Source organism: Salvelinus namaycush, chromosome 15 (assembly GCF_016432855.1).
Source record: "Salvelinus namaycush isolate Seneca chromosome 15, SaNama_1.0, whole genome shotgun sequence".
NCBI lineage: Eukaryota > Metazoa > Chordata > Actinopteri > Salmoniformes > Salmonidae > Salvelinus > Salvelinus namaycush.
This window is the reverse complement of record NC_052321.1, coordinates 14550754-14565365: the sequence shown is the minus strand read 5'-3', so window position 1 is coordinate 14565365 and position 14612 is coordinate 14550754. Positions and strand designations below refer to the sequence as shown.

The following is a 14612-nucleotide window of genomic DNA, read 5'->3' as shown; positions in this document are numbered from 1 at the left end:
TCACTCACTCACTCACTCACTCACTCACTCACTCACTCACTCACTCACACTATCTCTCTCTATCTCTCTCTATCTCTCTCTATCTCTGTGTTTCTGTCAGGGTAGCTGTGTTAAGTTGACATGGTGTGAAAAACATTGTTGTTTTTTCAACCTGGCTGTGCTCCTATTTGACAACATCCACCTGCTGTGTGTGTGTGTGTGTGTGTGTGTGTGTGTGTGTGTGTGTGTGTGTGTGTGTGTGTGTGTGTGTGTGTGTGTGTGTGTGTGTGTGTGTGTGTGTGTGTGTGTGTGTGTGTGTGTGTGTGTGTGTGTGTGTGTGTGTGTGTGTTCCATAGCTCCGGAGTTCGTAGCTCCTCCTGAGGTGTCGGCGGTGTCATCCTCGTCGCTAAAGGTCGCGTGGAGGTCAGCGCGGGGTCAAGAGGCTAGAGGACAGGTCACTGAATACAGGGTGAACCTGGTCACAGAGCAGAGGTCCAACCCATACGCACCACCTGTTTTCACACAGGTAACATACTTACACATTACACAATAAATAGGTACACATGCTTCTCCCTCATTCCTAGATTTCCTGAACATGTCTTGGCCCTAAATCATCATAGATAGACATTCTAAACACCACTACTTCTGCATTCTCTTAGAAAAACACATACAATATTCATTGCACAGATAGGAGTGTTCTCATCGGCTCAAACATAGCTGTCCCTCCTCAGGTATAGCGACTCTAAAGTTTATGATGTCACACCACCTACACGGCTAAACCCATCATGCATTGCCCTATGTCAGCGTATCACCTCTGACTCCCTCCGGCTGGAGGTTTAACGAGCGTTGCTTTTCCTCAGCAGTAGTTTTATCTAGCTCTTCGTCAGGGTGATAGTAGTGTGTTGAGGTGCAGGGTCGTTTTCAGGAGGATTGGTATCACTGATATGGTGTTTTAATATAGATCTGTCTAGTCAGCTGTCCCCCTAGGTAGGACGATCCCTCTGCTTTCTCAATGTCCTCTCTTAACGGGACGCATAATGTCTGCTCGTAACATATAGCTCTGTTCTCGCAGTCTGTGTGTGTGGTGTGTGCTAGAAGATTGTGTTAGCCTGCGGATCTAAAGCCTAGGCATTAGCTAGGGGAGCGAACAAGTCTCAAGCAAGGTGACACATCTCATGTAAATGCCATTTAGCTGACAATTTTACCCAAAGTAACTTACAGTAGTGAATGCATACATTTCTGTATGTGTGGGCCCAGCAGGAATCAAACCCACAACCCTGGCGTTGCAAGCTCCATGCTCTACCAACTGAGCTACGTGCTCTACCAACTGAGCTCCATGCTCTACCAACTGAGCTCCATGCTCTACCAACTGAGCTCCATGCTCTACCACCTGAGCCCCATCCTCAACCACCTGAGCTTCATGCTCTACCACCTGAGCTCCATGCTCAACCAACTGAGCCCCATCCTCAACCAACTGAGCTCCATGCTCTACCAACTGAGCTCCATGCTCTACCAACTGAGCCCCATCCTCAACCAACTGAGCTCCATGCTCTACCAATTGAGCTCCATGCTCTACCAATTGAGCTCCATGCTCTACCAATTGAGCTCCATGCTCTACCAACTGAGCTCCATGCTCTACCAACTGAGCTCCATGCTCTACCAACTGAGCTCCATGCTCTACCAACTGAGCTCCATGCTCTACCAACTGAGCTCCATGCTCTACAAACTGAGCTCCATGCTCTACCAACTGAGCTCCATGCTCTACCAACTGAGCTCCATGCTCTACCAACTGAGCTCCATGCTCTACCAACTGAGCTCCATGCTCTACCAACTGAGCTCCATGCTCTACCACCTGAGCTCCATGCTCTACCAACTGAGCCATACAGGACCACAAGTGTGTGTAGGGGGCCTAAACATCACTCTGATCCTCTGTGTGTGTGTCTTTTTTGTCGCAGGTGCTGTATGTAGCCAGTCCATCAGAGCGTGTGTATGTAGCAGAAGGACTAGAGGCCTACAGGAGATATGACTTCACTGTGACTCTGTGTACCTCACTGGGCTGTGTGACCAGCCTGCCTGCCTCCGGACGAACACTACCTACAGGTAACACACACACGCACGCACGCACGCACGCACGCGCACACACACACACACCACACACCACACACCACACACCACACACCACACACCACACACACACACACACACAAACACAAACAAACTGAACACTACCAACTGGTAACCCACTCATTATAGCACCAGAGATATACCACACTACTCAGACATACTCCAGTATACTCCAGCAGTACTGCTATACTCCCATACAGTGTCTCTATTTATGGTTGTTGCTGGTTAAACCTGACCACATGTATGTATTGTCCCAGTTATGGAGGTGTAGAATAGCAGGACAGTTACATATTAAGAGACTATAATGGAGTGTGTCTGTCAGGGAACTAACTACCTCTGGATGAGAGAGGGGGATGGAAAGACAACAAAGAAGGGAGAGAAAAAGGAAAAAGAGAAAGAAAGAAATAGGGAGAGAGTGAAGAAGCAAAGAAGAGAGTGAGGGAGAGGGAAGAGGGAGAGGGAAGACAGGGAGGGAGGGAGAGGGATGAGAGTGAGGGAGAGGGAAGAGAGTGAGGGAGAGGAAAGACAGGGAGGGAGAGGGAAGACAGGGTTCACACACACACATACACACACATACATACACACTCACACACACTCACTCACTCACACTCACACATACATGCACTCAATCACGCACGCACGCACACACTCACACAAACAGACTCACACAGACGTTCACATACATACATACACACACACACTCACATACACACACACATAGACTCACACACTCACACATACAGTACATGCACTCAATCACGCACTCACTCACACACTCACTCACATACACACACACACACACACACACACACACACACACACACACACACACACACACACACACACACACACACACACACTCACACTCACACTCACACTCACACTCACACGCACATACACACACACATACACTCACACACTCACACATACAGTACATGCACTCAATCACGCACTCACTCACACTCACACTCACACACACACATGCACTCACTAAATTCACTCACTCAGTATTTCAGTCGAGACACTGGTGTAACCAGGGGGGAAATTCATTGTACACGGCAGTAAAAACAATTTACTGTTAATTACAAGGAGAACAATGTGGCATAGCGCACACTCCCTATTGGCCATGAATCATACACACACGCACGCACGCACGCACACACACACACACACACACACACACACACACACACACACACACACACACACACACACACACACACACACACACACACACACACACATACACACACACACACACACACAGTCACACACACACTGTTACACACACACATTCTGTCACACACACATGTGTGCGGGCCACTGCCATAGATTTATAACCAATATGGAAGTAGGATGAATTAGCCTCCTTTAATAACTGAGACACAAATCACTGGGCCTGGGACAAGCTCTAATTGATCAGCTTTGTGTGATGGGCACACACACAGTGCCGCCGCACAGCTCTAACATATGGTCTGGGCTGACACACGACCCGCACACATATTCATCCATATGCTCACACATGTTCACCGTTTGGTCCGTTTCTGTTCCGTTTGTTACTTTGTTTGTGTGTTTTGTTTACGTCTCGAAGATGTGAGAATGTGTTTCTCTCAGGTGCAGGAATACAGCTTTAACATATTAATATATATCAAGTTGTTGCTTTCGACTTCATTTAAATGATTCCAAGGTTTTTAAATGTAGAAATCTAGATTATGTGGCATTTTTTGTGTTTTAAACTGTACAGTCACAACATCACCACATATTGTGTTTAGGAATTAACATGTTTATACCTGTTGTTCAACAGCCTTAACCTCCATTTCTCGATTGATACACTGGTGCGTCAATCTAAGTAACATAATGAAAAAATCCGTCCGCATCTGGGGTGAAAGGTGACAGAGATCGAGCGGTGTTTGTCAGACAATGAGACATCCCGATAATCGGTCTTCTCACAAAAACATCTGTAGCGTCCGAACGGTCTGGCCTACAAAACTAATATGACCCCTCTATGGAAAGATGAGACTCTCACTAACACGTGGTGTTCTGTTTTGCTCTACGACCCCCACAACTGTCATGGGACTTGTTTGAATGTCACCGGTACCGGTTAAAAAAACGAAATGAAAGTATGAAGGTAGTTGTGCCTACCCAAAAGAAGGTGTTAAATATGTGAAAAATGTATATGTACAGTACCAGTCAAAAGTTTGGACACGCTGTAACGATTCTCTAGCTCTTCCTCCTCCTCGGACGAGGAGAGGAGAGAGGGATCAGAAGACCAATGTGCAGCGAGGTATGATGACATATTATTTATTACAAGGAACAGACGAAGACGGAAAACTCTTGAACAACAATACAAAACAACAAAACGAAGTAGACAGACCTGGACTACGAACTTACACGTAACGAAGAACGAACGAACCAGTACTGACTACAAACAAAACGAACGAACGAACGATACAGTCCCGTATGGTGCAACAAACACTGACACAGGAAACAACCACCCACAACAAACAATGTGAAAACACCGACCTTAATATGGCTCTCAATCAGAGGAAATGAAAACCACCTGCCTCTAATTGAGAACCATATCAGGTCACCCTTTAACAAACATAGAAACACATAACATAGACTACCCACCCAAACTCACGCCCTGACCGTCAAACACATACAAAATAACAGAAAACCGGTCAGGAACGTGACACACGCCTACTCATTCCAGGGTTTTTCTTTATTTTTACTGTTTTCTACAATTATTTTTCCTACGGTTCTGACTTTGTGTGCAGGGAAAATATTGTAAGAGCAGCCCGTGTTCTGCATTCTGTCGCTGTACATTTCAAAAGTGCTGAACACGTACAGTTGAAGTCGGAGGTTTACATACACTTAGGTTGGAGTCATTAAAACTCGTTTTTCAACCACTTCACAAATTTCTTGTTAACAAACTATAGTTTTGGCAAGTCGGTTAGGACATCTACTTTGTGCATGTCACAACTAATTTTTCCAACAATTGTTTACAGACAATTGTACAGATTATTTCACTGTATCTGTAACGGCGTTCCTCCTCCTCTTCATCCGAAGAGGAGGAGCAGGGATTGAACCAAAATGCAGCGTCTTGATATGACATTATTTATTAAAGAAAACACGAAAACACGAACTTCACTTGAAACTAACAAAACAACAAACGGAGTAGACAGACCTGGACGACGAACTTACATGAAACACGAAGAACTCACGAACAGGAAAATGACTACACAAAATGACGAACGAACGAAACAGTCCCGTATGGTGCAACATAGACACAGACACAGGAGACAACCACCCACGACAAACAATGTGACAACACCTACCTTAATATGATTCTCAATCAGAGGAGATGAAAACCACCTGCCTCTAATTGAGAACCATATTAGGTACCCATTAACCAACATAGAAACAGAAAACATAGACTGCCCACCCAAACTCACGTCCTGACCAACTAACACATACAAAAACTAACACAAAACAGGTCAGGAACGTGACATAACCCCCCCCTTAAGGTGCGAACTCCGGGTGCACCAGCACAAAGTCTAGGGGAGGGTCAGGGTGGGCATCTGACCACGGTGGTGGCTCAGGCTCAGGGCGAGGTCCCCACCCCACCATAGTCAATCCCAGCTTACTTCTCCCCCTCAGAATGACCACCCTCTTATTCCACCCACCTAATATAAGAGGCAACACAAAAATAAGGGACAGCTCCGGGACAAGATAGCTCAGGACAGAGAGGTAGGTCAGGATAGAGAGGTAGCTCAAGATAGAGAGGTAGCTCAGGATAGAGGGGCAACTCCGGACTGAAGGGCAGCTCCGGACAGAGAGACAGCTCTGGACTGAGGGGCAGTTCTGGATACATGGCAGCTCTGGACGCTCAGGACTAGCTGACGGCTCTGGACGCTCATGGCTGGCTGACGGCTCTGGACGCTCATGGCTGGTTGACGGCTCTGGACGCTCATGGCTGGCTGACGGCTCTGGACGCTCATGGCTGGCTGACGGCTCTGGACGCTCATGGCTCGCTGACGGCTCTGGACGCTCATGGCTCGCTGACGGCTCTGGACGCTCATGGCTCTCTGACGGCTCTGGCTGCTCATGGCTGGCTGACGGCTCTAGACGCTCATGGCTGGCTGACGGCTCTGGACGCTCATGGCTCACTGGCGGCTCTAGCAGATCCTGTCTGGTTGGCGGCTCTGGCAGATCCTGTCTGGTTGGCGGCTCTGGCAGATCCTGTCTGGTTGGCGGCTCTGGCAGATCCTGTCTGACGAATGGCTCTAGCGGCTCCTGACTGACTATCGGCTCTGACGGCTCGGGACAGACGGATGGCTCAGACGGCACTGGGCAGACGGATGGCTCAGATGACGCTGGGGAGACGGATGGCTCAGATGGCGCTGGGGAGACGGATGGCTCAGATGGCGCTGGGGAGACGGATGGCTCAGATGGCGCTGGGGAGACGGATGGCTCTGGCCGGATAAGGCGCACTGTAGACCTGGTGCGTGGTGCCGGAACTGGAGGCACCGGGCTAAGGACACGCACCTTCATGCTAGTGCGGGGAGCAGGGACAGGGCACACTGGACTCTCAAAGCGTACTATTTGCCTGGTGCGTGGTACCGGCACTGGTGGCACCGGGCTGAGGGCACGCACATCAGGACGAGTACGGGGAGAAGGAACAGTGTGTACAGGGCTCTGGAGACGCACAGGTGGCTTAGTGCGTGGTGCCGGAACTGGAGGCACTGGGCTGGAGACACGCACCATAGGAAGAGTGCGTGGAGGAGGAACAGGGCTCTGAAAACGCACTGGAAGCCTGGTGCGTGGTGTAGGCACTGGTGGTACTGGGCTGGGGCGGGGAGGTAGCGCCCGGAAATACCGGACCGTGCAGGCGTACTGGCTCCCTTGAGCATTGAGCCTGCCCAACCTTACCTGGTTGAATGCTCCCCGTCGCCCGCCCAGTGCGGGGAGGTGGAATAACCCGCACCGGGCTATGTAGGCGAACCGGGGACACCATGCGTAAGGCTGGTGCCATGTAAGCCGGCCCAAGGAGACGCACTGGTGGCCAGATATGTAGAGCCGGCTTCATGGCACTTGGCTCAATGCTCAATCTAGCCCTACCAGTGCGGGGAGGTGGAATAACCCGCACCGGGCTATGCACACGTACAGGAGACACCGTGCGCTCTACTGCGTAACACGGTGTCTGCCCGTACTCCCGCTCTCCACGGTAAGCATGGGAAGTGGGGGCAGGTCTCCTACCTGCCCTTGGCCCACTACCTCTTAGCCCCCCCCCCCAAGAAATGTTTGGGGTTTCTTCTCGGGCTTCCTTGCTAGCCGCGTACCTTCATATCTGCGGTTCCTCTCTCCGGTTGCCTCTGTTCTCCACCGCTCTTGAGCTCGCGCTGCCTCCATCTCCTCACGAGCGCGGCGATATTCACCAATGTGAGCCCAGTGTCCTTTTCCCTCTAATACTTCCTCCCAAGTCCACGAGTCCTGATTACTTGTCCGCTGTTCAAACTCACGCTGCTTGGTTCTGGTATGGTGGGTGGTTCTGTAACGGCGTTCCTCCTCCTCTTCATCCGAAGAGGAGGAGCAGGGATTGAACCAAAATGCAGCGTCTTGATATGACATTATTTATTAAAGAAAACACGAAAACACGAACTTCACTTGAAACTAACAAAACAACAAATGGAGTAGACAGACCTGGACGACGAACTTACATGAAACACGAAGAACTCACGAACAGGAAAATGACTACACAAAATGACGAACGAACGAAACAGTCCCGTATGGTGCAACATAGACACAGACACAGGAGACAACCACCCACGACAAACAATGTGACAACACCTACCTTAATATGATTCTCAATCAGAGGAGATGAAAACCACCTGCCTCTAATTGAGAACCATATTAGGTACCCATTAACCAACATAGAAACAGAAAACATAGACTGCCCACCCAAACTCACGTCCTGACCAACTAACACATACAAAAACTAACAGAAAACAGGTCAGGAACGTGACAGTATCACAATTCCAGTGGGTCAGAAGTTTACATACACTAAGTTGACTGTGCCTTTAAACAGCTTGGAAAATTCTAGAAAATTATGTCATGTTAGAAGCTTCTGATAGGCTAATTGACATAATTTGAGTCAATTGGAGGTGTACCTGTGGATGTATTTCAAGGCCTACCTTGCTTGACATCATGGGAAAATCAAAAGAAATCAGCCAAGACCTCAGAAAAAAAATTGTAGACCTCCACAAGTCTGGTTCATCCTTGGGAGCAATTTCCAAACACCTGAAGGTACCACGTTCATCTGTACAAACAATAGTATGCAAGTATAAACACCATGGGACCACACAGCCGTCATACCGCTCGGGAAGGAGATGCGTTCTGTCTGCTAGAGATGAACGTACTTTGGTGCGAAAAGTGCTAATCAATCCCAGAACAACAGCAAAGGACCATGTGAAGATGCTGGAGGAAACAGGTACAAAAGTATCTATATCCTCAGTAAAACGAGTCCTATATCGACATAACCTGAAAGGCCGCTCAGCAAGGTTGAAGCCACTGCTCCAAAACCGCAATAAAAAAGCCAGACTATGGTTTGCAACTGCACATGGTGACAAAGATCGTACTTTTTGGAGAAATGTCCTCTGGTCTGATGAAACAAAAATAGAACTGTTTGGTCATAATGACCATCGTTATGTTTAGAGGAAAAGGGGGAGGCTTGCAAGCCGAAGAACACCATCCAAACCGTGAAGCACGGGGGTGGCAGCATCATGTTGTGGGGGTGCTTTGCTGCAGGAGGGACTGGTGCACTTCACAAAATAGATTGCATCATGAGGAGGAAAATGATGTGGATATATTTAAGCAACATCTCAAGACATCAGTCAGGAAGTTAAAGCTTGGTCGCAAATGGGTCTTCCAAATGGGCAATGACCTCAAGCATACTTCCACAGTTGTGGCAAAATGGCTTATGTACAACAACGTCAAGGTATTGGAGTGGCCATCACAAAGCCCTGACCTCAATCCTATACAATATTTGTGGGCAGAACTGAAAAGGCATGTGCGAGCAAGGAGGACTACAAACCTGACTCAGTTACACCGGCTCTGTCAGGAGAAATGGGCCAAAATTCACCCAACTTATTGTGGGAAGCTTGTGGAAGGCTACCCGAAACGTTTGACCCAAGTTAAACAATTTAAAGGCAATGCTACCAAATACTAATTGAGTGTATGTAAACTTCTGACCCACTGGGAATGTGTTGAAAGAAATAAAAGCTGAAGTAAATCATTCTCTCTACTATTATTCTGACATTTCACATTTTTAAAATAAAGTGGTGATCCTAACTAACCTGAGACAGGGAATTTTTACTCCGATTTAATGTCAGGAATTGTGAAAAACTGAGTTTAAATGTATTTGGCTAAGGTGTATGTAAACTTCTGACTTCAACTGTAGTTACATTGACTACGTCCGTCGTCGCTCGCTCATTAATGTCTTAATCAAAATTACGGATGGCCTCTTATCCGCTTATGCCGTAGTTTGTACATCTCAGATGTCAGTAGAAACCACATTTGTTTAAGCAGGTCAGCCATATCAGCTATGTTTTTTAAAAGGCAGTAAATGATGCTGAATAAACTGTTTCGCTGCCAGACAAGGCTCCGCTGATAGCCAGGTGTAGCAGTGGTAAGGATTCACTCCATGGTGCTGAAAAGAAAGCTCTGCTGTTGGGACAACTTTATGTAGGCCCTAACAGTTTGTAGCCACTATTTGCCACCGTTATAGTGCAATTCATGTATTGTTTAATGTTGTGTTGTGTAGTGGCTTTGCTGGCATGCATAAACATTTTTGGGGGAGTTTGGCCCACCAAGATGAACATGCTAAAATCACCACAGAGTACGACCCCCCCCCCCCCCCCCCCCCCCCCTAACGGCTTAGACTCTGAAGAATGAATTGTAGTTAGACGATTCTGCACTAATTGTCTGATCAAAACCTCCCGTTCACACAAACTAACACACACAGACAAACGAATACACACACACACACACAGACAAACAAACGAACTCAACCTGTTGGTTTGGAGCATCCAAGACTGTCTGTGCCATTATCCATGTTGTGATTGTCTTGTGCCAGACCTTAATGTTGATGATAGCCATTTATCCATCCTTTACCCAGGTTTTTGTACGACTGTTTAGACACACAATCCACATCACTATTACCCAGACACACCATTACACAGAATAACCTTCTGTCCAGACGGAGGAGACGGCATCTGCTTAGATGCTTTTATCTCACTCAAATTCTATTTGATTCAGTCAACACACATCCACCCACAGTAAATGAACCTAGTTGGTCTTAGAGAGGAGTGAGTTGTGGTGTGTAAACAGTAAGTAGGGGCCTTAATGGTTACGGCGTAGAACATTATTTTGGCATCTCCCAAAGCACTCTGGGATAAGAAGGCAGACAGAGGAGAAGAAAGAGCATTGCTCACCCCCCCCCTCTCTCTCTCCCTCTTTCTCTCTCTCCCTCTCTCTCTCTCTATCTCTCTCTCGCCCTCTCTCTTTCTCTCGCTTCATCTCTTCTTTACTCCCTCCAACTTTCAGTGGAAACTTGTCATGTCTCCCTTATATAAAGTGTGTTTTGCACATAATTAAGAATTTCTTATACATATTTAAAGGAATTTCACCAGATTACATTTCCTTATGTAACTCTAAATCTAAAAATTATTTAAATTAAGAGGAAGAAAGATGTAAGGCTGTCTGCATGCACGTGTGTGAGTCTGTGTGTAAAGCCCACAGCACTCCACCAGAACAGACTCTCACCACCAGAGTAGACTCTCACCACCAGAGCAGACTCTCACCACCAGAACAGACTCTCACCTCCAGAGCAGACTCTCACCACCAGAACAGACTCTCACCACCAGAACAGACTCTCACCACCAGAACACACTCTCACCACCAGAGCAGACTCTCACCACCAGAACAGACTCTCACCTCCAGAGCAGACTCTCACCACCAGAGCAGACTCTCACCACCAGAGCACACTCTCACCACCAGAACACACTCTCACCACCAGAACACACTCTCACCACCAGAACAGACTCTCACCACCAGAGTAGACTCTCACCACCAGAGCAGACTCTCACCACCAGAGCAGACTCTCACCACCAGAGCAGACTCTCACCTCCAGAGCAGACTCTCACCACCAGAGCAGACTCTCACCACCAGAGCAGACTCTATCCACCAGAGCAGACTCTCACCACCAGAACAGACTCTCACCTCCAGAACAGACTCTCACCACCAGAGCAGACTCTCACCACCAGAACAGACTCTCACCACCAGAACAGACTCTCACCTACAGAACAGACTCTCACTACCAGAGCAGACCCTCACCACCAGAGCAGACTCTCACCTGAAGAACAGACTCTCACCACCAGAACAGACTCTCACCTGCAGAACAGACTCTCACCTGCAGAACAGACTCTCACCTCCAGAGCAGACTCTCACCTGAAGAACAGACTCTCACCACCAGAGCAGACTCTCACCACCAGAACAGACTCTCACCTGCAGAACAGACTCTCACCACCAGAGCAGACTCTCACCACCAGAGCAGACTCTCACCTGAAGAACAGACTCTCACCTGCAGAACAGACTCTCACCTGCAGAACAGACTCTCACCTGCAGAACAGACTCTCACCTGCAGAACACTCTCACCTCCAGAACAGACTCTCACCTCCAGAACAGACTCTCACCTCCAGAGCAGACTCTCACCACCAGAACAGACTCTCACCTGCAGAACAGACTCTCACCTGCAGAATAGACTCTCACCACCAGAGCAGACTCTCACCTGCAGAACAGACTCTCACCTCCAGAGCAGACTCTCACCACCAGAACAGACTCTCACCACATGGTATTGATCAGGTTGGATTGTGAATCAGTTGCTGACGGTAATGTTTCATGTATCCTACATCCATAAAGACTTGCTCTACAAGCCTAGCCAACCCCTATCACACACACACACACACACACACACACACACACACACACACACACACACACACACACACACACACACACACACACACGGCACATTGACGTAAACCCTGCTATGCATATTTCTCTCCTCAGGAAGCCTGGGCATTAATCAATAGGTGTGCTGCTCCAGAGATATATCTCAGCGGTATTACTGAGCCTTTAGACCAGGGATGATCCGAACGCTCATAAAGGATGTCAGCTGGTGTAAAAACACAAAACACTCCTCCGGGCCTGATAATTGTTCCCCAGAAGCGTGTGTGTGTGTGTCTGCCCTGGGAGTGGTGGTGATTTAGCTGCTTCATTAACATGTTGAAGGCAATATTAACCTTAGTGTTGGACTGTTAACCTTGTTGTCGGAGCGTCATCGAGTGGAGAGGGGGCAGAGAGGATGACAGGAGGAGAGACCAAGTGGCTTTTATCAAACCTTATGTGGCTGCCTCGTGGTAAATACATGGCAGCATATTAGCATCGCACAGTAGTCACTCACATATACACACACACACACACAAAAAAAACACACGCAAACAAACATACGCACAGGCATACAAACACACACACACACACACACACACACACACACACACACACACACACACACACACACACACACACACACACACACACAATACATACATACATACACATAAACACACACATGCACACACAAACACACACACAGGCACGCACACAAAGCACATTATTCTTTAAGAAATTATTCAAGCTCTGTAGGGCTGACCCCATTTAGTTGACTAGTTGATTGTTTGGTCGATAGGCTGTTGGTTGACCGAGATTTCTTTAGTGGAGCAGTTGCAAAAACATTTATTTTCATGGTGCTCAAGACACATGTCTGATTCAGGCCTGTCTCGGTGGACTAATCCATTGCGGAGGCCACGGGGATGGCACAGTCCATCACAAGACATGTGATACTGAAATTGTATATGGTTATATTATGTAAAAACAAATGGTGCAGCACTAATAAATCTAATATTATTTTATAAGAAATGCGCTTTCTCCCTCGTTGGATACGGTCGCTGTCCGCGGTTCTGAAACACAATCTTCAGTACACCGTAGAATTGCTGCCTTTCCCCATGTTGCTTTGTTCATAATAGCAAAGTGAACCAGTATATTGGGATTGAGAACAATGCGGCGGAGGCAGCAGGAACGAGGAAACAAGCCTTGCCTAATTGTCTAAGAAAATTTAGGAGACAGGAAACCCCAATTTAATTAGGTCTATAATCAATATCCTAACTGTTAAATGTACCTGGCTTTATAAATCATCCATATACGTATATCTACAGAAATAAGACAGATCTTTCTTACAATTGGCCCAGCGTCTTCCGGGTTAGGGAGGGTTTGGCCGGTAGGGATATCCTTGTCTCATCGCGCTCCAGCGACTCCTGTGGCGGGCCGTGGCGCAGTGCGCGCTAACCAAGGTTGCCAGGTGCACGGTGTTTCCTCCGACACATTGGTGCGGCTGGCTTCTGGGTTGGAGGCGCGCTGTGTTAAGAAGCAGTGCGGCTTGGTTGGGTTGTGTTTCGGAGGACGCATGGCTTTCGACCTTCGTCTCTCCCGAGCCCGTACGGGAGTCGTAGCGATGAGACAAGATAGTAATTACTAACAATTGGATACCATGAAAAAGGGGGTAAAATTTAAAAAAATATATATGTATATATATATTGTAATCTAACAACACCAGTTTGTCACTCATAATATTCACGGAGCTCTCGCTCTTATAGCATCCCTTTTCTTGATCTCCTTCTTACTGTTGCTGTTATGATCATCATCATTATAATAGTAAGTCATGTTGTTATCATTGTGTCTTTGCATTCTTGTATAACCATCGAGCTGGAGGCCTAGAAGTGACTCTTCTTTAGTCTTAATACCGTAACTTACTTAGGCCTATATTTCAATATATAGGCTACTGTATCAATCAATCATTCGTTCATGCCATCACACAGCCTACAAGACATGCATGCTTTGAAATGCTCAAGCATTTTTGTTTTTTAATTAAATAACAAAAGGAAGCTTTGAATAATTAGTCTAAACAATAAATAAATGCATGCAACTGTTTTTAGTCTGGTGTAATAAAGGCTTCGTTTTTTTGTATCTCGTTAGAACAGACTCTCAGGTACACTTATTCATTAAGTGTGTTTTACACTGTCTGTCTACTGTATAGAGTGGGGAGAACAAGTATTTGATACACTGCCAATTTTGCAGGTTTTCCTACTTACAAAGCATGTAGAGGTCTGTCATTTTTATCATAGGTACACTTCAACTGTGAGAGATGGAATCTAAAACAAAAATCAAGAAAATCACATTGTATGATTTTTAAGTAATTCATTTGCATTTTATTGCATGACATAAGTATTTGAAAACCTACCAACCAGTAAGAATTCCGGCTCTCACAGACCTGTTAGTTTTTCTTTAAGTAGCCCTCCTGTTCTCCACTCATTACCTGTATTAACTGCACCTGT

At 47.0% G+C, this 14612-nt stretch overlaps 1 protein-coding gene across 1 annotated transcript in view; it reads left to right on the top strand.

Moving 5' to 3' along the window:
• LOC120059784 (usherin-like) overlaps positions 1 to 12036 on the top strand; it is a 201418-nt gene extending 189382 nt beyond the window's left edge. The window contains exons 22-24 of the mRNA XM_039008832.1: positions 336 to 505; positions 1935 to 2079; positions 10952 to 12036. Of these exons, the coding sequence (XP_038864760.1) occupies positions 336 to 505; positions 1935 to 2079; positions 10952 to 12036 (1400 nt within the window). The remainder of the gene's footprint in view (positions 1 to 335; positions 506 to 1934; positions 2080 to 10951) is intronic.
• Positions 12037 to 14612: the final 2576 nt, after the last annotated feature.